Consider the following 13,538-nt stretch of genomic DNA (forward strand, 5'->3'; position numbering starts at 1 on the left):
AATGTGAGGCAAAATGTAAAGCGCTTTGGATGGCCATAGGGTCTGTTGCAAGCGCTATATAAATGCAGTCCATTTACCATTTACTTGCATTGTCAGTTTACTGGTTTGCATGTAAACGGGGAAAACTTATTCGTTATTATTTATTAAAACTTATTGATCATTTCAATAAGCTGATATTTGAGAGTTATCAGCTTACTGGTGGGCATGTAAACGCACACACTGTTACTCATGCGTATTCTTTCTCAGGTGTTCACTTAAAACATAACTGACTGTGTTTGCGCAAATTCTTGCCAAGACCAGCATTTTGACATAATTGTTTGTGTATTTGACTGTTTAAGTGCAATAAGCAGCTCAATTTAGTACTGAGAGGCAGCTTCACGTGCGCTCATTCGGTGTGAGCACAAAATCTGCAGGAATAAGTACAATTTTGCACAATACGCGCAATCCCATGCCAAAATGCAAGCATTGTAACAAGCAATATTCATCCGGAGCAAATGAAACAAATGAGTGAGGAGAGGCGTGATTGTGTTTTTCACAGAAACTATGAAAACGTTCCTCTGGTGCGAAAGCCGCTTATAACCTTTATAGTAATCCTTTATAGTAGAGAAAGGTTCTTTAGAACTCTAAAATGTTCTTCGCATTAAGAAAACTTTTTTTTTTTTGAAGAAATGTTCACTGAAATGTTTTTTAAGGGAATAAATGGTTGCTTCAAAAAAAAAAAACTTTTGGCACCTTTACAGCTTTTTCTTGAGATTGCAAAGGCTTTGTTCTCTCCTTATCCTTATAAGTGAAATCAATCTGTTATAGCAGGCAACTTTTTCCCAGCAGCTCTCTGTGCTGTTCTTTGCCGCCCCCTCTTTTCTTCAGTAGCTGCTATTATTGTTGTTGTCTATGACACAATGCCTCTTTACCTGCTTGAAGCCAAAAAGGGGGAAGGGTGGATAATAGACAATAGTGCTGTGAAGCAAAGATCAAATCACAATTTTTTTTTATTTTTTTTTTAAATAGCAGTTCCAAATATCGTACTTGTCTTTCTTCGATACTTTTACTTATTTTCCAGAACACACACACATATATATATATATATATATATATATATATATATATATATATATATATATATATATATATATATATATATAATTTATTTATTTCAATGTAATCATTTGTACAGTTTGACCTGGTGCAAGTGTGACTTATGTCATATCTCCAGTAGCAAAACTTAAACTTCATCATCATGGTGAGTTACAACTCCAGTGCATATTTCTGTATCTTCAGTTTTAATAACATCAACAATGAAGAGGGTTTGAGCGCAGGTCTGATCTTGCCCAAGGCAGTAGGATCAACACCAAGTGTGTTCTTACCAATCTTTGTCAGTATCACAGGTGTGACCACACTCCTTCTCTTGCTGCCATCACTGAGGACGGTGGAGTTTCCCGTCAGGGGAAAGAGTTTGCCGTTACGGAAGGCTAGCAGGTGGAGTTTGTAGACAGCCTCTTCGGCCTGACCTGAACTTCCCAGAGATGAGAAGAGAGACGGGGGAAGCTGTAGTGAGGCCTCCACTATAGTGTTCTGCAAACATTGAGATGCAATAACATTACTGTCAAAACGTGATGGATATATTCCAGGTTCCACAGCTTTATTGGAGTTCTCGGATTGAAGAAACACTCATTTTATATGCTGTGACAAAACATCTATAGTACTGTATACTCCACAGACACTGACGTACAGAAAGTATCTGAGAAATATGCTTACTTTGAGAGCCAATGCTGACAGGTTGCTGGTCACGTTGCATTTGAAGCTAAGCTGGCGCTCTAGATTGACGTCGGGGTCTCTGGGAGAGAAATGGGCCGTGGCTGTGCGCTCCGGTGAGACCTTCTGGAACAGAGTGCAGGTCATTCCATTGAAGCTGCTGGCCTTGATCGCATGAGCCTCCAGAGCTATGTTATGAGAGTTCTGTTGAAACAGACAAGAATAAAGAAACATGGGTACCACACCATACTCTCACAATCACATGTTATTGACGGACTATGAAAACTCCTTCAAACGAAAGTCTATATAATGTGCAGTGTGCATTATATAGACTTTAGTTTGAGGACGTTCAACAGTATGGGGTCAGTACATGTTTTACTCAGTAATACTTTTATTCAAGTGAGTAAATGTTTATGATGTTACAAAAGACTTATATTTCGAATAATAATAATCTCTTTTAAACTTTATATTCATCAAAGAATCCTGAAAACAGTATAAGAAAAATACTAGAAATCCTTTTAACTACATTTGAGAATATATTAAAATAGAAAACAGCATTTTAATACTGTAATATTTCACAATAATTTAGTTTTTATTGTATTTTTGATCGCATAAACAAAGTGAGCATATGAGACAAAATGTAACGAAGTTACATAAACTGTTCAGTTTGTTTAAAAAAAAAGTAATTTAATTAATCATCTTTATCTTGTGCATGAACACGCGCTAAATATACAAATATTGCGCTGTCTGTAATCAAATTGTCTTTCCATTTTGGAAATAATGCAATAAATTAAACTATATTTCAGTCATTCCAATTATATTTGAAGTCAACAAAATATAGTCAATTCTTGTTGTTAGGTTACGTAAGAATATTTGTTAAAGGGATAGTTCAACCAAATGTCAACATTTCCTCACATTTAAGTTGTTCCAAACCTGTATGAGCTTATTTCTTCTGCTGAACACAAAATAAGATATTTTGAAGAATGTTTGTAACAAAGCAGAAAGACAACCGTTGACTACCATGGGAAAAAAAATACTATGGTAGAGAATGGTTGCTCTATCTGCTTTGTTTCAAACATTCTTCGAAATATCTTCTTCTTGTTTCTTTTTTTTTTAGCAGAACAAAGAAACTCATACAGGTTTGGAACATCATTAGGGTAAGTAAATGATGACAGTTTTCATTTTTGGGTGAACTATTCCTTTACGTCTACTCTAGGCACATCCCAAAGACTTTTAAGACCCTTGAAAGACCATTGAACACTTTCAAGGTCTCACAACTATTCTTTCACAATTCGAGCCTGATGAATCTTGACATTGTCATTTTGGAACATGGCCACGATGCGTCTCTCTACATGGTTGTTTAAGAAATTAAAAGCTACACACTCCAATTAGGGTTGGAAGAACTGTTGCCAAACGTAATGTGCTAGAAACATAATAATCACTGCAATAATGATCCAATCATAGACTCTTAAGCATTTGCCTATTTAAATCCTTTAAATAGTCTTTTTGTATAAATATAAATATTACTAAAATAATTTGCAATTGCTGATATGGACAGCCGATTTAGCCGAAAAATATACAATAGAAGTCATTTTTGCAGTACTCACAGTGGAATAGGCCAGAGCCCCATTACTGATTCGGAGAACAGCAATCCTCTGCAGGCACTCGACAATACGTGAGCAAGCTCGCGCCTCCCTCTGAGCCATCCATAACACTCGCTCATCAGCCAGCATCAGATTACTGGAGATATCCACCATCACATCTCCCAGCTGAGAGAGGAAATGCAGTTAGAGACAATGCATGCACACCCACAACACTGCCGATTCCTCCAGGCGTGCATTACACCCACAAACAGACTACATACGAAATCAATGAACACACACAAACAGGGACATTTTTGTTACACTCTCAGTGCAGATGCAAAACTTTGTTTCACAACTGCATTCTTGAACAAAACCTGACATCACACTCAGAAAAATGTTGAAGAGTGAAGAACTAAAATGTGATTACTGGGATGGGTCTGGCATTCTCACACTAGAGAAACAATCGCTGCAAATGTTATCAGAAAACAATGAAGGAGCCATAAACAGCCTCTTCTTTGTCAAATCATACAACGGAGCTCCACTAAATTCCTAAGCAAAATTACACAAGCATGGCAAAATCGCGAGGAAAATTTAATAACGTGTCCTTGCAATATGTGAGACGTTGAATGATGGTACAGATCCCTGCGCAGGTGTTACATGATAACATTTCCCCTCAACATTGAGTGAAGAGCAACCTGATCCTGAAAAATTGGTTTTATGTTCCTCTGTGGCCCCAGTGCCCAAATCCCTCCATTCTGATCCTATCTGCTCTTCTCCTTAGAGACTCAACTGCAAAAGCCGGTTTTGTTGTCCAGAGAGGAAGAGAATCACAAACTGATGTGGCGAACAGTGACGTTGATTTAACCCCTTAAGTTAACTCTCACCCCCCTTTTTTAGAATAGTAACAAAAATGCACTATCCAAACTTAAAGGGCTGTAATTCAATAATGCTTTGGAATATAGACTTGAGTTTGGTCTTGATTTAAAGCCAATACTCAGCATTACAAAATATGAAATAATGAAAAAATGATGGAAGTTTAAATTTACTGAAATGAAAAAATACAGTACTAAATATTTAAAAAAATATATAAAATATATATTTTACAAAAATGTTTTACTCTAAAACTACTCTAAAACCAAAGCTGCATGTCTAACCAAGTTGTGTTCCAAATTTGAATTTGATATCACAAAAATTGAAGTCCCCATGATATTTTGTTTAAGCGCTATACCAAAAATAGCCACCAGGTCTCATTCAATTTCCATTGATTTTTTTTTTTTTTTTTTTGATGCATTTTCCTGTACATTCTTGTCCAAATATCACTTCCATCATTAAACAGACACATAAAAAAATTGTGATTATAAAGTAGTTAAAATACATGTCGTACTATGAAACATGACACCGTCCACTAGGGGAGGAGCCTGAAGAATTTAGAGCACTGTTTCCATGGAAATGCAACATCTGATTTCAAAGTGGTTTACACGTGATGAGTTCGTAAGTGTTCAAATGATACCTAATTTACGATGATTACTAAATAATATCACATGAAATAAATGCGATTGAAAAAAAGAGATAAGGGGTTAAATCAACGGTTTTCAACCTTTTTGACTCCAAGGCCTCACACTGTCCACAACAATATTCAAAAGCCATATAACTTTTCCAGTTTTTTTTAATGATTTAATGGATAAAGATTAATGATTGCATAAAAATACTTAAAATTCGTCAATTTCTACATGATAAAAAAATGACGGCAGTTTTTTTTAGGCCTGGAAATTCCTTCAAATACACATATTTAAGACAGTCTATATAAGACAGTAGGAAACATGGTTTATCGACGTAAAACAGCTGTTGAAGGGGGTCAATGAAATAGAGAATAAATAGAGAATATCTTGATGCGTAGCTCATTTAATGGTTGTTTTGTCTTATTTTAACCCTATAAAAGCCTACTGAATCATGTTTAATGCACAAATTTCTAAGGCTTCCAAATGATCAACATGATAAAAACTTGCTGAGAAACCTGTTGTACACGGTCTACTACATGCCTTCTGTCATCCGATTGATAGATTATAGTTTTTTTTTAGCAAGGAAAAGGCCTTTTAGTAGAATTGTAAAAATATCCCCCTTTAGATTGTGGTACACGTGTCCTTTTAGATGTGAAATCTTTCCTGAAGAATTATAGTAACACTTTGCAATAAGGTTTTATTAGTTTAACTTCTTCAGCATGAACTAAGAAAGAACAATACTTTTAGAGCATTTATTAATCTTAGTTAATGTTAGTTTCAACATTTACTAATACATTATTAAAATCAAAAGTTGTATTTGATAACATTGGGTAATGCACTGTGAAAGAACATGAACAAACATTAATACTGTAACAAATGTATTGCTCATTGTTATTTCATGTTAGTTAATACATCAACTATTGTTAACAAATGAGACATTATTGTAAAGCGTTACCAGAATTACTTTTAAATTGTTAGTAATATTTCAAGATGAACACTTCCTGGCTTAGGTAACCTGTGAGTATCAAATAGATCCATCAGGCTTTTGAGGAACATTTATTTGTTCATCTCTCAACCATCATTGTATTGCACTGCATTATACGTTTGGCCCCAATAATAAAAACTACTGAGACACATATACATGCATACATAAATATATTTGAAAATAAGTCGCTATACTCTCATAAATATCTGACTGAACTGCATTACAAGCTATAAGAACCTCATCTTATTTTTGGCCATACAAATATCAGGAACTGCACCACATTTCCTATTTTTGCTCAGTTTATGCGTCGGAATAAAGGTGTATTTTTCCTCAAATATAAGCTACAAATTCTCACCATATCATACTATATGAGCCATAAAAGCCTGATGAATCAAATATGCAACTCAAACTCAATTATGCATGAACCATTTCATGTCTTTTTGGTTGCACGTAAAAAAATAATTGTTCAGAACAGAACTGCTTGGTTTTATTGTTGATAGTAATACAAATTACAGTCGTCCCCCTTTATAACTTGACTTCATTTAACTCACCTCTTTATACTTCTCTGCAAACTTGCCAATCTTCTCGATCATCTCTGCTACAAAGATCACATCCACCTTGTCAGAGAAGTTGGGTGCCTCTGCAGTGTAAGCCAACAGCTGCTGTGCTGTCTGAACCGCATTGGTCAGATTCAGAGGCATCTGACATTCAAGAAAAGAAAGCAAAGATGAGTACCGAAAAGAATCGAATGCATCTTACTAAAGGTGTATGATGAAAGTTAAACACAGAATACTGTACTGCAAAGTTACAGCCACCTACCTGGTTGATGATATAAAGCACACGCGTGACGTCTTTCATATATTCACAGCGCGAGTAGTCGTCTTCCGCCCATTGTCCACCCCGGTCACATCGCCTCCATGCACGTCTCTCTTCGGCCGAGCTGCCTGAATAAATGCCAGCTCCGGTCACCTGCCGTTTACAGGGCAAGTATGCTGTAATGCCAGCCAGTGTACGAGGCCATCTACATACAGACAAAAACACATGATGAATCTCCTTCAGGTTCATGAGCAAGAAAGGAAGTACCTAGAACAGGACCTGTATGTGTTAGGGCATGGAAATAAATGGCCGTAAATGGGAATGCATTAGTTTGAAGTGGATAACATATGCAAAAAATAATTTAAAAAAAATGTATAGATGAACATAGAGGTACTGTATAACGTAGAGGTTTCACTTAGATCTATAACCACTAGAGTGCAGCGAAGAGCTAAAATATAAGGGACATTTGTTTTGATACTGTCAGCAGTGGATACACGTGATTCAAGTGAAGGATTCATCATTAAATTTATCAAGTGTGGCAGTAAAGTAATTTAAAATGTTAAAAAAGATTTCAGACAAATGATGCTAATTAATTAAACATCTACTGTTTTCAAGGAAAAAAACATAAGAAATGTTTCTTGAGCACCAAATCACCAAATTAGAATAATTTCTGAAGGATCATGTGACACTGAAGACTGGAAAAAAACAACATTGCATCACAGGAATAAATTACATTTTATAATATATTCAAATAGAAAACTATGGAAGCTTTGTTTCCGCCACAGAATATACTTGTGACTCTTTCTTTCTAAGTTTCTCTGAGTTTTCTATTCTGAGGACTTTTCTCAGATATAAACTCCCAATTGAGAGTTATGAAGTCCAATTCTGAGACTGTATAACTGGCAATTGCGACTTTATATCATCCAGTTCTGATATAAGTCAGAATTGCGGGATGTAAACTTGCAATTGCGAGAAAAAAGTAAGTAAAAAAAAGTTAGAATTACGAGATATGTTTTTTTATTCTGTGGTGGAAACAGATTCCATTGAAAACATTTATTAAATTGTAATATTACTTCACAATATTCCCGTTTTTACTTGATCAAATAAATGCATCCTCGGCGAGCAGAAGAGACTTCTTTCAAAAACACAGACCTCAATCTTTAAAGCGGTAAAGTACGGTAATGTACTGTATCTGATCAGGAGTACGGAAGACTCACCTATACTCCCCTTTATTGTTTGACACCCGATCTGACAAGCAGTACTTGGCAGAACTCTCCAAAACCACAATGTGGACCGTCCTAGTGTTATTTCCTCGACTGGTGCGCACACGACACTCCCAGTTCCCAGTGAATCCCAGCTGGATGTTGGAAATGGTCAAGGCACTGCATGAGGACAAATCAAACAAGAACCTGTTGCTCCAGGAGAATGGGTTTAGCATTACAGATTTTAATTAATCAACTAAAACTGAAAAAGTTACTCTTTACAATAAGGTTCTGCCAGTTTCCAGCACAATGTTGGTAGATCCAGTGTTAGTTTATATTTCAGGTATATGTGTCGCCATGCTCCGAGGCAAACATTGCTAAGTGTCATTCATGTATATCTAGTACGCAGAAATGACATTTTGAAGACAGTATTGGGTTTGGTATCTCCTTAATGGTGGTTTCTATTACCTTGCTATTAAAGAGCAATTCTGCACCATGCTTTTCTCAATGTAGATGCCTTGAGTGGCATCAGGTTCCACCATCTTCCCATCCTGATACCACAAAACCTGCATGTCCTCATCCACGAAAGAAGCCATGCACTGAAACGGCAGGCTGTCGCCCTGGAAGACGATCTGATGTTGAGATGGAGTCATCTGGAAGGAGGGAAGCTCTAGAGGAGCGTCTAAAATATAGAATAGAGAAAAACAAAAACAGAGAAAGAAAAAACACACTGTGGTCAGCCACAGATAATTGCTTTTTGCAAAAGTTGACATTAATGAGTGATCTGGGAGCAGTTTTATTGTAATTCTTGCACAAGCTATGGTTAGAAAGTCCAAAGTCAACATAAATGGGAGGCCTGAACCAAGGCTGAAGGCATTTTATAGCAGGATTACTTTGCTTTTCGTGTAGATGAGTGTGTTAGAAAAAGATCCGAAAATCGTTGGTTTTGGAGTTCTGTTAGCAACAGTGTAATTTTTCTTTATTTGTTTTATCTTTGAATACAGATAAGTCACCTAATGTGCAATAAGTCATAGGTCATGAAAAGCTATATTCTGTTTACTCTTATCAGACTTCATGTTGCACAATGCCATTAAAATACAATGAAATAAGGCACTTAATCTAGTTTGTTTGCATACATGACCAAGAAGGGAGCTAACAATGCATGTGGGTCAGGTCTTGCCTACATTATTAGCAGTGATGTTATTCTTAAATAAACCAAAAACTATCCAAAATATTTTTTCTTAAATTGAAATAAAGCTGAAACAAAATAAAATATTTATAGATGAAAAACATACAATCAGAAATGTTACCTTGAAAACTAACTGAATAAAAAAATAAAGCTAAATAGAAATAGTAATTATTATTATTATTAATAGTAGTAGTAGTAGTAGTATTCATAATAATAATGTCAAAAGCAATACTAAACTAATATTAAAAGGACATCTTAAAATATAAAAAGAAAATATCAATTAAAATTTGAATAAATACTATGATAGTACATAAATACTAAAAAAACACTAATTGTTAGGACCTTAACAAATAAACATAAATATGAATTAATTATAATTAATTAGAAAGTTACAATACAAGTTAATAATTTCATATACATACATTAAATATATAAAAAAGATGTGTGTGCATGTGTGTATGTATGTATGTATGTATGTATGTATGTATGTATGTATGTATGTATGTATGTATGTATGTATGTATGTATGTATGTATGTATATGAGTGCTGGTCATATAATTAGAATATCATCAAAAGTTGATTTATTTTACTAAATCCATTCAAAAAGTGAAACTTGTATATTATATTCATTCATTACACACAGACTGATATATTTCAAATGTTTATTTCTTTTAATTTTGATGATTATAACTGACAACTAAGGAAAATCCCAAATTCAGTATCTCAGAAAATTAGAATATTACTTAAGACCAATACAAAGAAAGGATTTTTAGAAATCTTGGCCAACGGAAAAACATGAACATGAAAAGTATGAGCATGTACAGCACTCAATACATAGTTGGGGCTCCTTTTGCCTGAATTACAGCAGCAATGCAGCGTGTCATGGAATAGATCAGTCTGTGGCTCTGCTCAGGTGTTATGAGAGCCCAGATGTTGTCACGAGAGGCCAGGTTGCTCTGATAGTGGCCTTCAGCTCTTCTGTATTGTTGGGTCTGGCATATCGCATCTTCCTCTTCACGATACCTCATAGATTTTCTATGGGGTTAAGGTCAGGCGAGTTTGCTGGCCAGTTAAGAACAGGGATACTGTGGTCCTTAAACCAGGTACCGGCTGCTTTGGAACTGTGTGCAGGTGCAAATTCCTGTTGGAAAATGAAATCTGCATAATCTCCATATAGTTGGTCAGCAGCAGGAAGCATGAAGTGCTCAGCATGACGTGCTGCTTTGACCTTGAACCTCAGAAAACAGTGGACCAACACCAGCAGATGACATGGCACCCCAAACCATCACTGACTGTGGAAACTTTACACTGGACCTCAAGCAACATGGATTGTGTGCCTCTCCTCTCTTCCTCCAGTCTCTGGGCTTGACACTGTGGCTTGACACAAGGAATGCAACAGCTGTGGTCCACTCTTTGTGAATCTCCCCCACATTTTTGAATGGGTTTTGTTTCACAATTCTCTCCAGGGTGCGGTTATCCCTATTGGGTGCACACTTTTTTCTACCACATGTTTTCCTTTCCTTTGCATCTCTATTAATATGCTTGGACACAGAGCTCTGTGAACAGCCAGCCTCTTTTGCAATGACCTTTTGTGTCTCCTTGTGCAAGATGTCAATGGTCGTCTTTTGGACAACTGTCAAGCCAGCAGTCTTCCCCATGATTGTGTAGCCTACAGGACTAAACTTAGGGACCATTTACTTTTATTTTAAATCCATTTTGAGTTAATTTGCTGATTAGATTGTGGCACCAGGTGTCTTCGATATTGAACCTTTTCACAATATTCCTATTTTCAGATACTGAATTTAGGATTTTCCTTAGTTGTCATTTATAATCATAAAAAAGAAAAGAAATAAACATTTGAAAGATATCAGTCTGTGTAATGAATGGATATACTATTATAAGTTTCACTTTTTTAATGGAATTAGTGAAATAAATCAACTTTTTGATGATATTCTAATTATACGACCAGCACCTGAATATTTACAGACACATACACACACACTTACACATATACACATAAAAATAGAGTATACTAAATATATTTTAGACAAAAAAAAATTACTTAAAGTAACATTAAAAGGAAAACAAATAAAAAGTTTATTCAAAATACCTTAAGAACAATTACAGTATATCAGTTATACACAAAACCCTGATTGTTAAATTACTTGTTATTAATGAATAAATGTACATCTAAATACATTTACAAATACATAAGAAGATAAAAAAAAGTGTAAGGGTTAGTAAACATAATTTGTTCATTATAAATACAACAGAAATCAATGTAAAATCTCCAACATTACAGCAAACAGTCTGTTAGAGTGTATTCTTACCACATGTGAGGGTTACAGGCCTGAGCGAGGTAATTTGCTGACCCTGTAGGGAGCGAGGGAATGAGCAGCGAGTTTCCTTCACCCCTACCGCCTTCTCTTTGATCCAGACCACCAACCATTGCAGATTACAGTCACACAGAAGATATGGGCTGTCAAACTCCCTAAAAATGTATACAGCATGTTTAGAAATTATTGTAAAAGCCACACAAAAAATCAAACATCTTTTGATAAGATCATAAGAACATTCCTTTCTACAGTGTTGGTCAACAGATGAATTAAATTTAGACTGGGTTCTGAGTGTAAACTCTGAATGCCCACTATGTTTGAAGACATGCCAAGTGTTATGACACCTTATCTCAAGCGTTTAAGTTAATGAATATGAAGTTTGCAAACAAAAGCACTAATAAACTGCAACCTTGATTTTAGTTTAGGTGTTGCAGATTACAATTTTAAAGTGTGCAAATAATGCAAAGTACAACAAAACACTTACAGTATTTTCAGAGAACCAAGGCTGTCGAAGATCCCTTGAGACAGTGAAGAAAACTTGTTCTCTGAAAGGTTACTACAACAAAAATGGGGCAGTATTGAGCAAAATATAACATCCTAAAAGGAAATTGATGTAAACATCACAAGTCATATAAATTGCTTTAAATTGTTTAAAATGCCCATAAAAGGTGCAGTATGTGATTTCTGAGAAAAACTATTGATATTTTAAAATCAACCCAAACAAACACACCCCTCCCTTTATTGTTCAGCACCTAAAATGCAGGAATGCGCAATACAAGAATGGATGTTTCCTTCTCATAGCTGAAGCTAGGCAAAACAATTTTTGCTTTGCAAAAGAAATTAACAAATGACGAACAAAAAACTGTTGAGAGACTGCTCAAAACTGCAAGCGTCGAACAACTGTGTACGAGTGCTAGGGATGGGACGATACACTTAAACTCACGATACGATGCACCTCGATATGCCAGGGTTACGATACGATATCAAAATATATATTTCTCTTTCAAAATCTGTGATTTTTTTTTTACCACTTAAGTAATGTACTTAAACGAAAGGTAGGATTTTTCTCTCTTTTTTTGCATTTTGGAGAATTTTTAGAAGTCCGCGACCACATCTTAAACAGGGGTGCCAATAATTGTGGAGGGCGCTGTAGGGATGTCAACCGATTAAAATATTGAATCGCAATTAACTGCATGATTGTCATGAGTTAACTCGTGATTAATCGCAATTTTTATCGCACCTTTTTAGCAATTGTAAATGTATCTTAAATTAAGTTTAAATTAAGTTTTTAATACTCTAATCAACATAGGTATGGACAAATATGCATGCTTTATGCAAATGTACATTTATTATTAGTGAAACCATACTTATTCAATAATAATCAATACAGCATGAAGACTAGACATATCAAAGGTAATAGATATGTTTATCTAAGAAATTGTTCATGTCTCTTAAGCCTAAACTTAAAAATAATGAGTAAGTAGTGATTTCTCTCATTTTAACAATATAAAGGGAGTTTTTACACTGGCAGTTTAATTCAGAACAGGGCAAAGTTCGTATGAAAAATTGTTAATGTGTACCAGTGAGCGAACCAGAACCACACCATACCTGGAGAAGGGCCATATTACACGAGTAGGAATATAGTGCGGCCCCTTTAAGAGATCCGCATTCCCTATTGAACTGCTGGTATTTTGCGTGTGCACACTGAACTGGTCCGCGATTCACGTGGACAGTGTGAAGAACACGGACGACTCGGGAGCGCGCTTGTTCAGGAAAGTAACCTGTGCATTCGTTTTATCCGATTGTAATGTATTTAGTTCAATAAAACACGTGTACTGTAAGCGGTGATGGTGTTAATGATTTACCTCAGACATGAGCGAGAGTGAGCTGCAGTGCATCGCGCTCACACTGCAGAGAATGTGCTCAGTGAAAAAACACACTTTTCTTTCTGGAGTCTAATAAAAGTTAAACACAAAATATGGTAGTTTATGTAGGCAATAACTGCATTTTTGGTTTAGAATATTAATGCTAATGTCAACCATTTTCTTTCCCTATTAATGTTTGCTGCTACTTCCTTTGTCTGACTGCTCTCACTTTTTCCAACTAACTTACGGGCTATGCCTCAGATCAAACAGAAAATGCGCGCTGCGTTTTGTTATGTCTGCCCCATACACA

At 35.6% G+C, this 13,538-nt stretch overlaps 1 protein-coding gene across 1 annotated transcript in view; it reads right to left on the reverse strand.

Moving 5' to 3' along the window:
* The window catches only part of LOC137043954 (adhesion G protein-coupled receptor A3), a 65,498-nt gene that overhangs the window by 13,213 nt on the left and 38,747 nt on the right, over positions 1-13,538 (reverse strand). Inside the window, exons 5-13 of the mRNA XM_067420563.1 lie at positions 11,848-11,919; positions 11,358-11,518; positions 8,306-8,519; positions 7,853-8,017; positions 6,639-6,840; positions 6,371-6,520; positions 3,360-3,521; positions 1,756-1,956; positions 1,365-1,572 (exon numbers count right to left, since the gene is read on the reverse strand). Of these exons, the coding sequence (XP_067276664.1) occupies positions 1,365-1,572; positions 1,756-1,956; positions 3,360-3,521; positions 6,371-6,520; positions 6,639-6,840; positions 7,853-8,017; positions 8,306-8,519; positions 11,358-11,518; positions 11,848-11,919 (1,535 nt within the window). The remainder of the gene's footprint in view (positions 1-1,364; positions 1,573-1,755; positions 1,957-3,359; positions 3,522-6,370; positions 6,521-6,638; positions 6,841-7,852; positions 8,018-8,305; positions 8,520-11,357; positions 11,519-11,847; positions 11,920-13,538) is intronic.

The sequence above is a fragment of the Pseudorasbora parva genome, chromosome 1 (genome assembly GCF_024679245.1).
Source record: "Pseudorasbora parva isolate DD20220531a chromosome 1, ASM2467924v1, whole genome shotgun sequence".
Classification (NCBI taxonomy): Eukaryota; Metazoa; Chordata; class Actinopteri; order Cypriniformes; family Gobionidae; genus Pseudorasbora; species Pseudorasbora parva.